Genomic DNA, 18,458 nt, shown 5'->3' with positions numbered 1-18,458 from the left:
AATATCAGCTAATTAGTATCAGATTAATTAGCTGATACAGTAACATCGTCCCCAGAAGACTCCACTTCTAGAAATAGCACTAACAAAAATAACAAAACCAGTTTGATGTGTTCTATCATTCAAGGTACTGATGGGGAAAGTGGCGGTGTCAGAGAATTATGGCACTAATATGGATTCTGGGAGAATACAGTTCTTCACTGAACAGCTGCTGGAAAAGCAGAAAGCAAAATGAAAAGACACTCTGCATGCTTACCTGCTTTCCCAGTTAGAGCCACAGCTCTAGCTTTTTGAGCTCATGGACAGCTGAAAGGCTTTAAAACTTTACATCAGACTCCTACCATTCTGTATGTAATTCTTAAAACTTTTTACATGTAAATACAAGTGAATGCACAAGATCCCCTAATTTACTAATAAAACAGATGTTCTGTGGTTTTAACATACTATCCTAGACAGTTTAATGATGATGCTAAAATAAATGTACCAACATTGCACACTCATTGACCTCTTCACCCTAAGTAATTAATTGCCAAATGTCCCCTTCATTCACTGCATTTGCCAGAGAAGCAAAGTGCATAATTGTATTTCACAGACTATTCATGTATTCTTGCAATGTGATTGAAAGAACATTAAAAGGTATTTCCTCCTCTTCTACACCTTACTCTCAGAAGACACAGATACAACCACAGTTCCTCTGTTTTGAGCAACACAATGATATCTTCACCCTAATATGAGGACTGCTAATTTCTAGATACGATTCCAACCTCTGTGTGCGCTAGGTTAAACTGCAGTACCCCTCAGTCAAAAGAAAAATGTGTCTTTTGCTGCGCAGTACCTGGGCAGCTCACCATCCCTCTAAAATCTGTGCAATACCTGGGCAGCTCACCATCCCTCTAAAATCTCCTGCTTATGGGGTGCAAACCAGGAGACATATAGCTCAGACTTAGGAGGCAGCTATCTTTTCAAACACTTCACTTATAGTTCAGATAGAGTAATCAAGAAACATGAATTTATCTAACGGCTGATTTCCTTTTTAAAAATACCATGTCTTCAGTTTAGCACATTTATTTAACTTTCAGGGTTCCAAACAAAGACAATTTTTAGTCATTTTTCACAAAGAGCATTAGGTTTATTTTAACATGAAGATGCCACTCCCTCCTCGGTGCAGCCAGCCAGCCAGAGGCCATCCTAGCACAGGCAATCCCAGCTCTGTATGGTGGCACCATGCCAGTCCTTCATGCCAGTGCCTCCAAGCAGGCCAAGTATGATCTGAGTGTCAACAACAGACCCCAGCTGGGGCCCGTGACAGGCAATTACACAGTGCACGTGGGGCCTGTCCCGTGTTTGAAGATCTGTATAGCTGACTAGGAAAGAAATAATTTCACACTTCGTGGCCTGCTGCCTTCTCTATTTGCTTAAAATTAAAGCCTTAATTAGCACCTCTGGGATGACCTCAGGTCAAAAGAGGTGTGCCAAACTCCTATGACCAAACCTCTGTAGCTTAAGAAAATTATTTTACGGTGCTGACCTAGTAATAAATGTAACTATATATGTTGCCATGAGTGACTAGCAAATTGGTCCGGGTTGATAAGATTTTGCTACTTCAGAGTCCTCCTGCCACACCACACACTGCCGTCCCTCCCACAGAAGGGTCCACATGGTTTTGCTGCCAGTCCTTCTGTATGCTATTCTTTGTACTGTAATTGTTCTTCACTTACTGTCTGAGATGCCCAACACCAGGAAAGGCTGTTTTCCCTAAGGAAGAGCATTACCCACTGTACTCATTTTACACTTTTACATGGTGCTCACATTCAGCACAGCTGACTCAAGGAAGCAATTCGGTGCCAATTTAAGAGTACATAGGTAGAGCTTGCTTCAAATTTTTTTTATTCCTTGGAGTCTGATATCTGTAATGATGAAAAACAAGTTTCTGGTTCTTCATTGCTTTTCTAATTTTTTTTTTCAGATGAGCAGCACTTTATGATAGAGCAGTTTCAGAGAAAATCTAGAGAAAAACGCCCATGGGGTTATAAACATAGTATCTTCAGACTTGTCATCACTGGATATGGGAACAACTGTGCCAAAGGCTACACCTGGAATGAATCCTGAGTCTGAATTGTAAGGGCCGTTGGGAGAGTCACACTTTCACTCTGCCATCCCTACCAACACAAATGCTTTGCCTCTTTAAACTAGGTTCAATCAATTATCTATTAAAGGCTGGCTTCTGGTCTCAGTGGGAATCCTGGGAATCTGGGTTATATACCTGGGGGCCCCCGTGTGCTCTTTCTGGCAGACTTCACTCTGGCCTTTACAGGAGCTTCCTACTTGTTTCATGTAACTCACAGGCCCCTGTGCCCTGAAATGTGGTGAGTATCAGTGACTCTGGCCTCCCTGTGAATGACCTCAGTCTTCTCCCTGGCACAGCAGAAGAGTATCAGCTCTGTGCTATCATAGTCTTTTCCAGCCTTATAGGTACTGAAATGTGCCCCTAAAAACTGCTACTAGTTCAGTCTCCCTGTGTTCCTCCCATTGTTGTACTAAGGAAAAAAAGAAGTATTTTTGTTTGTATATATATATATATAAAAGAAATATAAAAGCAAACATATATATACATATATATATAAACTTCCATTTACAGAACACTCATTTTCAGACAGAAAATACTCTTTATTTTCTGGAAAAACCGCAAATATCTTCCAGGAGAGAAACCTTACAAATTCCCACCCTGTCATGGATTCCCATCATGGGTATCCATGCTCAAACACCTTCCCTGGATTCCTCATTTATCACTGCTATTCTCAGAGCTCTACATTTCAGACTGTCTAGCTCTCCCACTTAATTTTTTCCTCAAATCCTTCTTCATCCTTTACCAGACCTATGATCCCTTCAAAGATAAGCGTAGAACAATTTCCCTTCCTTTTTGCCAAGTAATGTCCTTATCCCCCTTCAGATCAGCTGAAAACTTACCTCTCACTCAGTGGTACATCACTGTTTTCTTCTGTAGTATTGTTTCAGTCTTCACAGTCTAAACCTTTCCTGTCTCTCTCACTTTTGTTTAATTTAGTGTTTAAATTCCTTAATGTAGCAAATGAATATTTTCATGAATTTGTGAAGTGTCATGTACCTTGTGAAGGTACTTTCATAGCAGTATTACAAACAAGCACCATGTAGTACCTTTCTATTCCATTCAGTTTATGACGATGCTTTCGGGACATTAAGAGTCCACCTCCCCAGGCAGCCTGGAAGGGACAGAAAAAAGAGAAGACTCATTTTTTTGAAAAAGCTCAACATATTTTAAATTAATGAGGGTCTAGTAATAAATATTTATTTAAAAAGACAAAACATGTGTAAAAAAAGATCTTTTTTTCCTGAACAGCGGCACTTTTTGGGTACTTACATCTACATGGAGCCAGAGGTTGTATTTTTCACATATATCTGCAATCTCCTGTATTGGATCAAAGGCTCCATATACTGTTGTGCCTGCAGTTGCATTTACAAAAAGAGGAACGTATCCCTACAATGAAAATAAAAATATTAAATATAAATTCCAACTTCTTTCAGGAAAATTAAAAAAAAAAAAAAGAGAGAAAATAATGTCAGAAACTTTATTTTCTCATTTTCCAGCCTTAAAAGTGTTTTTCTTCGCATGTGAAAGGTACACATAAGCAACAGTAGAAACTAACTAATCATATATATGGTAAGAACAAACTGTGGTTTTATTGTATTGTAACTTCACAAAATGAACTAGTCAGAAGATGAAGAATATTGTTTTATCTAATCTTTTCAGTGAGAAGATTCAAATGATGGTAAAAGACTAGCAATAGTCAACTGAAGTTGTGACTTTTGCAGCAGTATAAAGGAAAATTAATTAAATGTGATTTGTAAGTTGCGATTTGAAGGCCTGAAATTATTCCTTTAGTCTTTATCTACTAATAAACAGAACAAAGGAATCCAAAACAAAAGCAATAAATATGGAGCTAACAGATCAAAGAAATACAATTTTGACTTAAATGAAATAAATGTGAACTGCAATTTTATAGAGTGCCCAAATGTAAGGAAGTTAAGAAATAAAAAATTAATAATCTTGATTGCTCTAACTTTGCTTGCTTTGTACAAAATTCATGAATTTTTCACTGCAATGATTCAAGAAATAATAATTAATGCACCAAAAATTTAAGCTTACTGGCTATATTTACCAACCCTGCAGCCTCACACATGAAATCTACATGAATTTTTTTGGAGTTCTATAGAATTTTTTATGATTTTGGCTAAACTTTAAATTTTGGACAAAAAAGTGGGTTTAGTTTCATGTCCTCATGTTTTTTTCCATACATTTCCAAAAAGAAAGTTATTTTTTAAAGTCATGAAATATGGATGTAGGTCTAGAGTTAAAAATACTTCGTTTTTAAACAGGAAACTGAAAACTTAGCAAGACATACAGATAATTCTCTAAACAATACATGAATGTATAATTAAGCATCTGAAAATATTATGATGACATTTATATAATTATAATGTGTTCTTTAATGTCAGCCCTCAAGCTTTAAAAAAAGAAGTAATTTTACTAGGCCAAGCATTTCAGGACTAATTTTTAAGAATACAAACCTTTTGTTTTGCTTCCAGAATTTTCGCCTCCAAATCAGCTGGTATTATTTTACCCCTGTAATTATCATAGAAACAGAAAGACAAATAAAAATAAAGAATGCTTATGGAAATACTACCTATAGTTGAAATACTTTAATAGGATTTTCTCAACAGGCCATTAGTAACTTGACACACTGGACTGAATCAGTCCTTAAACACAATACAACAAATTTAACAGATGAACACATTTAATCTATCAAACTCTTAGCATTCATCCTACCTTTCATTGCATTTTATCAAAATAACATTGTCTGTTCCAAATCCAAGTGCAGCTCCAGCTTTCTTTATTGAGTAGTGACTCTGCAGCAAACACAAGAAAATTAAATAGAATGGTGGTTTAATGATGAAGTATTTTCACAACATACATCCATAAATTAAGAATTAGCAGTGTATTAAGCTCACGTGCTCTGACGTAAAGAGAACCAGCTTAGGGACTGCAGCCATGCCTTTGGTTTTGACTTCAGGGAAATACTTGTAACGTGCAGCCATTATGCTGTACATGTTGGAGATGGCTCCTCCTGTGAATCAATAAATGAATAAATGATAAAATCATGATAATGAAAAAAATTCATATTATACCAAAGACATACGAGTCTCATTTGCATAATGCAGTGAAAGTGGCAGTGAACTGTGAAAAAGTATATTTCTGAAATGCACAGGCATCTGTTTAAATAGCACAGGACAGTCCTTCTGGAAAGTCACAGTGATAGTCAGAATTTCTTATCTGTCATCTCTTTCAATTGCTAACATTTTGTAACACATTCCTAAAAAGTTCAGCTTTCACTATGTGGCTTTTGCATGTCAACTTCTTGTTAGCAAGAACAATCAACTTGTGTGAAATTGGAGAAATGTCACATATTGGATGGATTTATCTCATCTTCCTGTAAATATAGAAGTAGATGGCTTAAAGGTACATTTCTACAGCTGAGCTAGTTATTGTAAACTTCCTTACAGTCAGTTATGGGAAAGGCACTTCACAGGCTACAATTCAGCTAATCTATTTTGACACTTACTTTGGAAGAATTTGAATTGAGGAAAAACACCTATTTCTCTTGGTTTGCTGCTAAAAAGCCCGGACAATTAGGTCAGTTCGTTGATGCAGACCTCAAGCTTTAGGAAGATCAATCTCATCCATAAGTCTAGGACATCGTCTTCTTCTAATATTTTTTCATTGATGAGCACACTGAGAAAGATCTGTATTTTTCTAGCAGATAGGACTGGAGATCAAGCAAGTGTGCATTCCTAGAGTTTATGTGGGCTGTTCCAAAAGGTGATGGTGTTGTCCTTTATCCTCTGCAACAGGATGGTGTCCCCTCACGCCAAACCCAGAAAATGTAGTTCTGCTGGATGCCCACGTTGTCCACACATTGGTTCAGGACTTCCACATGGCTTATCATCAGTTATTTCTGTCACTGCTCGCTGCCTTGATATCACCTTCATGGGAAGACACTTTATCTTGGTCTTTATACTGGAATCATACTTGTGAATCCAGTCAGTTTATATCCCAGATAATGTGTCCCAGAAAGTGACACCCCAGCCTTTTCCTGACTGTGACCCCAAATCCTCACTGTCCATGAAAGAAGTCAGTACATGATTTTCAAGGACTCTTGGTCAGGAGGGGTTGCTCAGCACCCCCAGAAATGAAGCACCCAAAAGGACTGTTTAAATGCCCAACTATGCACCAGTGCTCATAATCAAGTCTTAAAATGTTGACCAGCCATAATACATAGCCATAATCTGAGATAATTTTTCCCCCAGCTTTTCTGTGGGATGTTTAAACAAAACATTCCTACTTCTACATATCTGACTCATTGCTTTGTGTGGTAGATAGCCTGGATATTCAGACACAGCCTATGTCTATTTTAACTCTTGAAGTTTTAGTCAAACCATTAAAACAGAGAAGAAAAACTCACCAGGTGAGAATATTCCATCACCATCTTTACTTGACCATCCAATAATCTCCCTCATCTTTCGAAGTGTTATTTGTTCCATGAGGACAAAAACAGGGGCGATTTCATAGGTAAACCTGCGTTGATAAAGCAAAACAACCAAATAAACAAAATCAGATACAAATTCTAAAAGCACACAATAAACTCTCAGTCTACGATTCTTTGTAAAAATGCTCTAGGTTTCTAAAGGTCTTCCCATAAATTTGGGTTCTGATACTGCAACCTTTACCCAAGCAAATATCCTCAGGAATGGTGAATAAAAACTGCAGTATTAGTTGCAGATTTCAATATAGTGAAGGTAAGACCTAGTGTTCACCCTCATAGCCTGCTGACTGCTATACAAGATTGTGTAAAACACTTGTTTCCCAAAGTGCCAGTTCCACACTTGTGGAATAACATACTGCCAAATCTTTATGAAAACAGTGAACTTCACTGAGCTAAACACAACCATAATTAGAAGTATTGAACTAGGGTTTCAAAGTCTAAGTACAATTAATTAATTATGTGTGGATTTATTTTGTTGGTGATCTCCAAGGACAACTTATTTCTACAATACAGTGTGATCAATAACTGTCAAGAGTAATTATAAATGATGATTTTCTAATTACCAATTACGAAAACTGAGTTAGCAGTCAACTAATGTATCCACTTAATGAGGGAAAAAAACCACATTACATAGCCTGGTATGCCCTAATGTCACAGTCAGATACATGGATGGAAAGTGACAGTCATACAACCATTTTTGGTGATCAAGGTACATGGATAAATTGCTACTGCTGTAAACAAACTCTGCTTGCTCTGTATGGGGAAAAAAAAAAAAAAGGAGGGGAAAAAAGGAAGCAGAGAGAAACAAAACAATCAACCTGTGATTTCCAAAGGAGTCAATAAGAGTATGCCATCCTGACACTTTGGATTTGACTGATGTCTTCCACTTGAATAATTTCATCAGAATGCATGTGTTGTTTCTTTAATACCAAAATGATATTTTAAAAATAAATATGGCAGGTGATATTAAAGGAGGCAGATGATACTAAGAAGAAAACAAGTGTCTAAAAAATCTTGTTTTTTATTTACAGCTACACTGGTTACTTAAACTGTTAATTTTTTCATCAATCCTTGTGTATCCTTAGTCCATTAGAGAAACACCATCACCATTTTTAAAACATTCCTTTAAGATTAAACACTTGTAATTTGTTTAATTGTTATAATTGCTATTTCCAGAAGCCAAAAGACTACTTATTTTTGGTTTTATTATCATTAGAACTGCCAGAGAGAGTTGAGCACTGATCTGAAGTTTGGGTGCTGCCTTTATTTACAAATAAACAAAATTAATGAACCAGTGTCTGCTAACAGCAGGGGGTTTTGGTTTGGTTTGGTTCGGTTTTAAGCACTGCAAATCTAGAATATATTCCAATCTTTATTTAGGCAGAATAATCAACTGAAGTCAACAGGAACTCAGCAGAGTATAGATCACTGTAACTCAATACAAAATATGTTTAAGTCAATGTGAATTTTTTCCCCACAAGTTTAAATACTTTAAATACTTTAAATTTTGAGTTTTGTCTTGAGAGCCTGCATAATTCCCAGAAGACTTATAGGCTTGTAGAAAAAATGTATAATGTTAAGTAAGTTTTTTTATATAAAATATCAAGTCTTCACAAGGGGAATTTTAATATACTCAAACACAAGTAAAATAGCATTTACTTATTTTATTTTGTAATAATTTTCTGAGTTTCCAAAAACTGACAGGACTGCAGATGATTATAAATTACAAGGCCAATGTAGCTATATTAGATGATGGCTGTGATTCCACAAATCACATCTTGCTAAAGTTTACTCAAACTTATTTGTTTTAAATTAAATGATTTTGAAAAAAATCAGTTAAACCCCAAAGTGTGCTTGGCTTAGAAGGGACGATCCAACTTTAGAATCAATCTCTTGACAAAAAACACTCATTTCATACAGTTACAACCTTTACAGGCATTTCTATGACTTAACTAGGACAGTAACAAGTCTCAGATCTTGACTAACAGAACAAATGAATTACATTTTTTGGTAGAAGCCAGTGCTGGCTTAATTCTGCTCTCACCTAAAGGGCAAATCACTTTATCAGACCAAATCATTCTAGCTACTTGTTCTCCTGTTTACCAGCATGTAAAAAGCATTCTGAGAATAAGCACAGAGCATTGTACATTGATTTTCTGTGTTACATTTTCATAAGCATGTATGTATAATACTGAAATCACCAATATAATTCTCATGTTTCAGCTGATAGCGGGCACAAAGAGAACTTCCAGATAATATTGTTGCTTTCTAACCCAGTTGGATGCTGCATGGTGAGAGAATGCCCTGGACTATAGATCCCTAGAACCGGATGAATAATGGCAGCTTCTGAAATTTCCACCCTGAAGGTCTCATGATTAGTGATTGAGCTATGAATAGCACATTGACACATTATGTCCAAGTCAATGTGGGAATTATGTTTAATTTTATATATTATCTTCACAACGACATTTAAGTAGCATTTTGTAATGATAATTTAAATTTTTGAGTACAGATGTTTTGATTACTCAAAACTCATCTGCAAAAGAAAGCATATTTTTAATTATTCTTAAACATTTTAAGTATTGTTTATCCATAGAAAAGAAAAAATAGCAAATGGAAAACATTTCCTGCCATAATTCCCTGCAACTTGTGTGTTACGTGCTTATGTAGCTGTAATAGGTTAGAACAGTTCCTAGGTAAAGGTCAAAAACTGCTCTTGTGTGCTGAAACACTGTTCAAAACAAATAATACGTTTCCCAGAGCTCACAGAGATGATTTTGGCTATTTTTAATAACCTTCTCTGCCAGTTCTTTGAATCATATTTTACAAGCATCTTGCTTTACCCTTACTTGCAATTACTGTTATTTGAAACACCCCATGTTGACCTTGGTTTGCTGAAAAACGAGAGTAATGTATTATTTTGCATTTACTAGACCTTATACAAGCAAATAGATAGTAAATTGTCATGCTCACAGAGAAGTATTTTCAAGATATGTTCTTGTTTAAAGTATAAATTAATCAGAAACTAGCTTTACAGAACTAGCTAAATTTAAAACTAAATTTGCTTTTAAAACAAAGGAAAAAGCAACATCAAAGAAGAGTTACTCTTTGAGAAGTGAATGAATGGGTGCAATGTTCTTAATACCAATGGCAATATTTCCTAACCCTGTTACACTCTGCTGCAGAGCTGAATTCTGTTGTGTCCTATCAGATTTGAGTACTTTCACTGATTACACAATGATTAATAAACTGGGATAACTAAGTCAAAGGGAAAGGGGCTTGCAAAAAGTGACACTCAGAAGTATGTTTTTGTCACAAAGAAACAACCGTTAAGCAAAGTTCTCTTTTAGAAATGTGATCAGAACTGTTTTCACTTTTAATTGTGCTATTAAAAAAGGCATTTAAAAGCCCTGTCAAGCATTTCACAATACTCGTTTAACAATCAAAATATATGTTGCTGGGTTTTGTTTCCACTCAGCTCTTAAATCTGAATGTCTCATACTAATTGTTACCAAGCAGAGAACTAAATGAGATGATTATTACAAAGAGCAGGCTGGTTTGGGCTGGAGCACCTTAGGTATTCTTCTGATGCCACAAAACAGGTACAGCTCATAATCTACAAAGAACTGCTAGTAATCAGCTATATTTAAGGAACCATGTACTCATGGATAGGCCAGTGAAAATATTGTTCACTTTCCAATCTGCAGATACATTTCCTGTGTTCCAACAATTAATAACAAACTACTCAAAAAAGAGGCAGCTTTAGAGTTAAAACACATCCCATACAGGACTAAAACAGAGCAGTATGTTACCTGCCTTTGGACTCCCATCATATTTTTGATCATATAGAAATCAAAATTTAAACAAAAACTGACTAGAAGGTTTTTTGTTTTGTGGTTTGTTTTTTTCTTCTCATTAATTGCACTCTTTGTTGCAAAAATGTACCTTACACTGACCTTCAGTTTTCATTAATTTTGAGGTCAAGAAAAATTAGGAAAAGTTTATTATTTGTTACATTCAAATGTTAATTTTTACCTTTTTATACTTACATTTATTTACTTATACACAACTTCATTATTCTCAGACTAATTCCTTCATTGTCACCAAATTATTTTCAATGTTACATTTTTAAGCATTTTGAAGCCACCCAGAAGCCACTTCTTTACCAGCACATAAACGGGAGAAGGTGTTGCCTCAAGCCTGCTATCTCTGAAGTCAGCAGGAGAAAAAACAATAAACCTTTATATATTTTGTATTCTAGTGTTAATTCACGGATAGTTGTAGAATTACTCAGTCTAGAGACAAAGCTTTAAAGGAAAAAAAAAACAACACAGAAAAAGATAAAGAAGATTGGTCCAAAAGAAGAAAAACAATTTCGTGTTATTATATTAAAATAATCAGTACTTACCATGTACTCTGGGATATTTGCATTTCTATTTATCAAAAATGCAAAACTGTTCAGCTTTGTGTAACTATTTTCACTGTATTACTGCCACATTAAGAAAAACATGAGATAGTTTTACTGAAGATGCAACAATCATTATTTAAATATGAAAATTATTCATGTCTGTGACATATCAACCGTGATACACGGCAGCCCGTGTAAGCACCAGTCACAGACGCTGTCGACAAGGCACTGCTTACATGTTTGTATTAGCAGTAGATGTCAGCCACTCCCCAGCCAAGCCAATAATGTCCAGTCCTGTGGACAACTGATTGAAAAAGCGAGGATGACCTGGAAAGAGAATTGAGAGCAATTTAGAACAGACTCCACTGGTGTTTCTCAGGTTTCAGTTTTAAACCTTTTAATTATTCTGACAGAAACGACAGGTTTTGCAGCCATAACACTTGAAGCAAAGTTTTCAAAGCAAGTCTTTCTTATGGGGAGACCCTTAGCCGACATTCACGGATGCCTTGCTATAAACTTGAAAAACCGCCTGTGAAGAAGTTCCTGGATGGAATCATTAGCGTTTAAATTTAAAATAAAACCTCAGAGCAGACTGAGCCTGTAAAACACCTCCGAGACCTGCACAGGGTTAGTTCATCTCCAGAACCCCCTCCCGACCTCGGTCGTGCTGTGAACTCCGGCGAGGTTACACGGTGGGGGGACCCTTGGCAGTGACAATCTGCAGGTGCTGGGTTCATCTACATTCGAATGGAGAAAGAGAGGAAGGCTCAGCCGCTTGAGTAGGGACTGCAGGAGTGAGGGAAGGGTTCGGAGGAGCCAGTTGCTTCCTGAGCTGCAGGGCCACGGGAGCGGCGTTTCGCGGGGTCTCGACGGGAATGTCCCAGCTTGGCACGACGCGCTGCAACGGTGTGAGAGGGTCCTCCAAGAGCTCCTCAGATCGGGCCTTTCACCACTTGGTTAAAAAACTAGGATTCACTTCCTTAAACAAAGGATTTGCTAAAGAGCCGAAGTAAATAACATTCCCGTATTTCAGTCGGAGTTGTTTTAGTGACTTTTACAAGCAATAATGTCGAGTGCCTACTTTTCCAGCATGAAAAGGAGAAATTCCTAACAACTAATAACGGGCTTTGAGGGGAGGTGGGAGATGTCATGATTCAAACCTTCTCTGCCCTCTGGGAAAGGACACGCAGATAGCACACGAGGGACAGCCCCCGAGAGGGGGGGTCAGCGCTTGACGCCTGGAGGGACCTGTCATGTCACATTCGGCTCAACACTGTGAAAATCAGCATCTTTTGACATGAAGAAGTAAATGCGATTGTGCTCCGAGCGATGTCAGCAGGAACCTTTCGGAGGCGTGAGCCTGCCGGCGCTGCCACATCACGGCGCTTCCCGAACAGGGTGTGCATCGCCTGGGCTGCTCCCGCCCCGGGGGGCACAGCGGCTCAGGGCCAGAGCCCAGAAATACCACCACGGCTTAGCTGTTTGCTTTACAAATCAGCCCTTCTCTCCCTGGCCGTGACACACGGACTGAGAAATTATCTCAAGCGACATTTCGCTGACCTCCCAAAACTGTTGGCGAGCCCGCGGTCTCCTAAGGCTGGGCTGCAAATTCGGCCCCGGTGGCTTTAAAGGGAGCTTCACCTGGAGAGAGAATGTGAGCCCCAGGAGCCTGGGAAGCCAGGGCGTGTGTTCTGAGTGTCATACAGTCCGAGCAGCTCTTCTTTAAAGTTGCACCAGCTACTGCTTTGTGTCTGGTCGGACACCTGCTTCTCAGCTCCCGGGCACAGGTCCTGCCGGTCCCACAAGAGCTCCGGGGGAGGTCGGGGTGAGGGGATGAGGTAGCTCGATGTGCCAGGGCTATTGATAGCAGAGTAAAGGTGCAAGCACACAGGGCACAGCCACTCTGGCTTAGCTGCTGGTCACCTGTTTAACAACCCAGGCGTTCAGAAGAGAAACGCGCTCCCCTTTGATTAAGAGTACAAAATCAAAGTATGCTCCTGACTCCCCTGAGTAAATCAAACCACCATGTAAATAGGAAAAAAAAAAAAAAAAAAAAAAAAAAAAAAAAAAAAAAAAAAGACAAGACCCTAACCGCCACATCTGTTTCAAGATTTTGTTCCTTGAATGCACTGCTTTGGGTTTTCACAGCTGCATAACTAACCATTGCAGAAAGCTGCGCCTCGCCCTTCAGGAGCATGGCTCGCAGCAGCCCAGCCAGAGATCGCCAGGCAACAGGTTCCCTGTACGAGCTCCCGCCGCCCGCCACTCCAGCTCCCGGGGGAAACTGCCCCCCTCCCCGGGCGCTGAACCGACCTGTGCTCAAGAGGGCAGCTGGCCCGAAATGCTGGAGCAAGACTGGGGAGGGGAGACACAGCACCCGCTCCGTTATCGTTCCTATTCCTGACCTGCTTGGGTATGTACAGCAATCAGGGCTTGTTGCCAGTCGAAATTTCAGTGGATAGAGGTGTTAAACATTTCAGGCCAGATAGCCTGAAAGAGCATTAACTTTGCTCTGGAGTCCGGCTACAGTTCATCCAGTAAAAGAATTGGTTATAAACCAGCATTTCTGTCTGATTCAGAAGGACGTGGACAGGCAGGAGCCCTGGGTAATGGGCTGAAATCCACAGGGTTTCTTTATTGATGATTCCTAAGATTTCAGTCTCTTTTTCATTAAACGTCTGATGAACATAAAGAAGAAAAACTGCAAATTCAGTGTCATTTATACTCTCATTTACCTAATGATATTGCTCCCCGGAGACACAGACAGCTCGCATTTCATCAAGAGAAAGAGATTACGTCTAAAACCTTGTTTCTGTGCTCTGTAAACAGCACCGAGCTCTACCCATTGCTCTGGATGGAGCATCAATAACTAAAGTTTCTGAGCACAGACATTTCCAGCGCCCATAGCCAGCCGTGGAGCCGAGCCTCGAGGCAAGTACAGTCCCGGGTGTGGAGAGGGTGTGGGTTTACCTCCATAAACTCAATCCCTCTCGCTTCACCGAGAGCCTGAGAAAAGTCCCAGGAGAGACTCTCTACAGAGCAGTGTGCAAAAACCTACCTGTCCTCACTCCGTATTTCAGGGTGTCCCGGCAGTCCACCAGAATCTGTTCCAGGGACTCGGGGTTGTCTGAAAGCTCCAAGTTGAAGCCCTCCATGCCCTCCAGGAGTTGGTGTGGGTGGTGGAAGTCCAGCACTTTGGTGGATCTGTCAAATGTCTTTCTCACGTAGTTGAGGAGGATGTCCACAACCTCGAGAAGGAATTGCATGGTCTGCTCCTCACCATTCTTGGAGGGCAACAAATCTGTGGGGCAAACCACATGTCAGCGCTTGCTTTGGGATAGAGAAGCAAAAATGAACCAGCCTCGGCTGCCTGAAGCGCTTCAAGCACCTGGAAGCTGTGCCCCCAGAGCAGCCTGGCTGCAGCGGGGCAGGCTCCCAGTCCCTCCGATTCGGCGGTGATGCAAAGTCACCCATGGCTGAGGGTGACAATAGCAGAGGCACCTCCAAGGTGCCCAGGTCAAAAAGTTCACCCTGCAACGCTAACTCGGTGCTAGGCATTCACTTTCCTTGGTCCGAAAGCACCCCAAATGCGCACCTGCCCTTCCCCTGCAATGTCCCCTCCCCTGCCCCACAAAAGGATTTCCCTTTCCCACTCTTCTTGCCAGTGGCACCATACCAGCAGTCACAGACCACTTTGTTGCTATTTTATTAAGGAGGACATAAAAGATAAAATTACTCTCCCCCCGGATGCTGGATCTGGAGTAAGCCCAGAGGAACTGCTGGAGCTAAGCTGCAGAGGATCAGCATAAAGTATGTAAAACTGCACTTCAGGAAACTTCTACACATCGTTATTACGGCCCCAACAAACACAGACATAAAGCTTCCTTCAAAAACAATCAAGCAAAAGCACGGTCTGAACATGGCTGCACTTCCAAGGGAGTCGAGGGCAAGACTATTAAGGGACGTGCCTTAGCTGGCGCAAAGAAAAGCTGTAAAGTGTTTACCTCTGGCATACAAATTGGAGAAGTCTGTCTCTGTGCGCCGGAACCTGGATTCCTTCTCGCTGTTCTCGCACGCCAGCATGCTCTTGGAGGACTGATGCCTTTCTTTCAGGGAGCTGACAATGCGGCTCTTGTCTTCCAGGCTGTTGGTCCTCTGTAGGAACCCTACATTATTATTGCAAGGTGCACAGGTCAGAGTTTTCTCACTTCCCAACATGTTTAGAACTATCTAAAGCAGCTCTCTAGACAACAGCTTAAAGCGGTGTTAGTTCTAGATCTGACTAATGAGGTCAGGAATAAGAGTATTTATGGGGATTATTTGCCTCCAGGAGGGAGAGTTCAAAATGCCATCAACTGCAAAAACGCAGCCATGCAAAAAACAAAATTTCGTCATTTAGTGCAGTGGTAAATTCTTATTAAGTCGATCAGACAGATTCCACTTCAGTAATCAGCCACTGGAAGAGAGTTCAGGATGAGTCAATGCTATTTCAGCCTGCAGGCGAAGTTTATGGACCTAGTAGACAGGGGCAATGATGTATGATTAAAATCAGGGCCATTTTCAGTTCTTCTCGTGGTGCTCTCACGCACAAAAGGCATGAGAACAAGCAGCCATTCTGAAGCAGCCATCCTGAGAGTGCCAGAGCTCTAAGAACACCGGTACTACCCACCTTCCTATTATAAGTACGTACTGATGTGGATTTTCCACCTGAAAAGATACTTTAATACTAACACTAATCATTCCTGGAGGTTTTAGGAGCTTCGCTCTCACTGGAAACGCACCTCTGGCGCCCAGGACCGAACACAACTGCCGTTGTTATGTGTGACAGCAATAATAAACCCACTCACCCCAAGAATTACGGGTGTGAGCGCCACGCAGGGTCTGTGGTGAGTAACAAGACCCGTCTACTTTAATAAGGCAGGGAGAGCAATTAATTTTCTGGATTTGATCCATTAAATCACTAATGCCTTTTAAAACACGCATAATGTCGGGCTTTTCGTCATTAAAGAAGGCATCGAATTTTGACCTCCCAGGTTACAGCAAGCGTGTCTGTATGATTGGAGCACTATGCCGGAGCCGGTCTCCTTCATTCTCTACATTCTTTCAAAACAAGTAACAGTCGAAACCAAGGATCGTCGCGGCTGGGAATATGCGCCAGAGAGGAGAGCTTAGCTGAGAGAAAAACCAATGCCGTGACTTCGCTCACCCACGTTCCCCGACGCCGCTTCTCGCCAGCGCCCTCCGGTTTCCGGCCAGGTATCCCTGCTCTCCGGAGCCCAGACGGCGGACAGAGACTGCGGGCACCTCCCACTGAGCGCCCATAGCCGGCCCACCCGGGCCCCCTGCAGCTTGGACAGGCATAGGGGCTGCATCTCCGTGAGAGAAAAGGGAGGGACAGCGGGTCGCTGGGCTAATGGCTCCCTGCAACATTACCTGTGTCTCTGACCCTACTGCCGGACAGTCCCTAAGGAGCACCGAAAAAGGAGCACCTGGCTGGCAGCCCCTTCTGAATCAGCCGAGCACCTAAACAAATCTTCAGGAGGGTGGCTTGCAGGCAATTTTGTCAGAGTCATACTTTCAGTGAAGACCTCACGTTTTGCCGTTTAATACTGATCCTCTGCTAATTAGTTTATTTATGTGATGCTTTTATGAATGCGAAAAAGGCTATTTAAGGGAAACTCTCTTCGTGCATAAGTTGAGACTAGCCGCCCAGGATCGATGACATATATATACGTATGTATGTATATATTCAATTTTGTTGTTCCTGCTTTTAACAGTCCTTGCGGTGATTATCAGCTCCTGCAACAGCTAGTGCTGTTCGCCTGCTCGTTAGGAAGAGCAGCTGATATCGAAGCAGGTGCAGTCTAGACTGAATTACGAAGCGATCCTCTTTCACCGTTTTGCTTCATTTTGCTCTAATTTTCCACCCGTCTTTTTTCCAGGCACCCGATGGCTCAGTGGGAAAGAGTTCCGTGCGGAGACGTCTGCAGGAGCAGAGGCGCTCTCCTCCCTTCGAGGGCCGTGCTCCCCGCCGCACGACTGGCGCTCTTCTCATCCTGCAGAGGAGATCGTGCCTCGGAGGTTAAGGTGGGAACGGAGGAGGCAGCGCTTCAATAACCGAGAAAGGCTTTAGTTGCCCCCAGTTCGGCTCGCATCGGGCCCAGCGGGACAAGGGCTTCACTGAAGGGTCTGACCTAACTAGGCACGGGGGCACGGAGCTCAGTCCTTGCCCCAAGGACTCCGCGCTGTTCTCCCCCGCGGAGCTCCCGGCCCCGCTGCCGTGTCCCGGAGCCGGCGGCGGGACCAGCTGGGGCTCGCAGAGCCCGGGCCCGTCAGTGCGCGCCGCGTGGACCCCGGGGCTGCGCTGGGGCGGCTCCAGGGCAGCGACTGGAAGGGAAAAAAAGCCTGAAAGGAAGACTCCGCTGCCGTTCGGCATCAGCCCGTCCGGCTGTAAGTAACGTGCCACTCGCCCGGGTCCCTCGGCCACGGCAGTTATCACACGGGCTGGAGAGTCGGCACAAGGGAGAGCTCGTGGGGCAGCGGCAGCCTCCGCTTTGGGGGTGTCAGACCCTCTCGTTTCCCTGGGAGGATGGGGTACGTTCCCCAGCGCTGACCCGCATCCCGGGTTGCAGAGAAGCGCGGCGGCCGGCCCTGGAGGGCTCCCTCCACGCCCGGGGAGCAGCGCATGACTGTAGCCAACCTTCCATCTGTACCCTGCGTGAAAAGGGAGGCCAGCGTAGGAGAGTTCCAGTAAGTTCCAGCTTCTCCTGCAGCTGCAGAGACTGCAGCCTTTCCCAGCAGTGGGTCTGTCCCCCAGGTGCATTTTCATCGATGCGCTTTAAGAGACCGAGTTTTCAAAATCCGAATGAGACCATATTGGTGAGGGAGTTCCTCGGTGTGCAATGTGACCACAAATCCGGCGTGATTTCACATTAGGCCTCTTACGAGGCAGGCGTGTGAACCCCTTCCGAGGCGGGGACAAACCTGCCGTGTGCTGGCACGCACCGCAGGTGTCAGGGGATGGACGTCCTTGGCGGCTGCAAGAGGTCCTGGTCCCCCCACACAGCCGGGATGTTCAGCACCATCTTCGTGACTTGGTGGCAAAAATCCCACGGACGACGGAGACGAGCCGAGTTTATAACATACATGGCTGCTTTTGAAAGCCCACTCTGCCGCGTTGCTCCCTGGTCTTGGAATCATCAGCTGGCCACGGCCAAACAGCTGAAGACGCACCTGAGCAATTTTACTACGTCAGTATTTCCACTGATGCCAAACAAATGTTAGTATGATCGGTCCTAGCAATTATAATTGCCGAGGTGGGAGTGATCCAGACACAGGGGGAAATCTGTCCATATTTTGCCCGCCGTGACAGTTCATTAAACCGCTTTAAAATAGCTCTGGTGGTTTGGTGTTTT

At 42.1% G+C, this 18,458-nt stretch overlaps 1 protein-coding gene across 1 annotated transcript in view; it reads right to left on the bottom strand.

The window, feature by feature from the left end:
• GAD1 (glutamate decarboxylase 1) overlaps positions 1–18,458 on the bottom strand; it is a 33,401-nt gene that overhangs the window by 8,605 nt on the left and 6,338 nt on the right. Inside the window, exons 4-12 of the mRNA XM_027911575.1 lie at positions 15,048–15,209; positions 14,102–14,344; positions 11,280–11,370; positions 6,555–6,667; positions 5,044–5,159; positions 4,862–4,941; positions 4,603–4,657; positions 3,395–3,511; positions 3,172–3,236 (exon numbers count right to left, since the gene is read on the bottom strand). Of these exons, the coding sequence (XP_027767376.1) occupies positions 3,172–3,236; positions 3,395–3,511; positions 4,603–4,657; positions 4,862–4,941; positions 5,044–5,159; positions 6,555–6,667; positions 11,280–11,370; positions 14,102–14,344; positions 15,048–15,209 (1,042 nt within the window). The remainder of the gene's footprint in view (positions 1–3,171; positions 3,237–3,394; positions 3,512–4,602; positions 4,658–4,861; positions 4,942–5,043; positions 5,160–6,554; positions 6,668–11,279; positions 11,371–14,101; positions 14,345–15,047; positions 15,210–18,458) is intronic.

This window comes from Empidonax traillii, unplaced genomic scaffold, assembly GCF_003031625.1.
Source record: "Empidonax traillii isolate 1590-97213 ecotype Southwest subspecies unplaced genomic scaffold, ASM303162v1 scaffold33:size3420811, whole genome shotgun sequence".
Lineage (NCBI taxonomy): Eukaryota > Metazoa > Chordata > Aves > Passeriformes > Tyrannidae > Empidonax > Empidonax traillii.
Note: the sequence above shows the minus strand (reverse complement) of the source record. Positions and strands in the feature narration are given on the sequence as shown.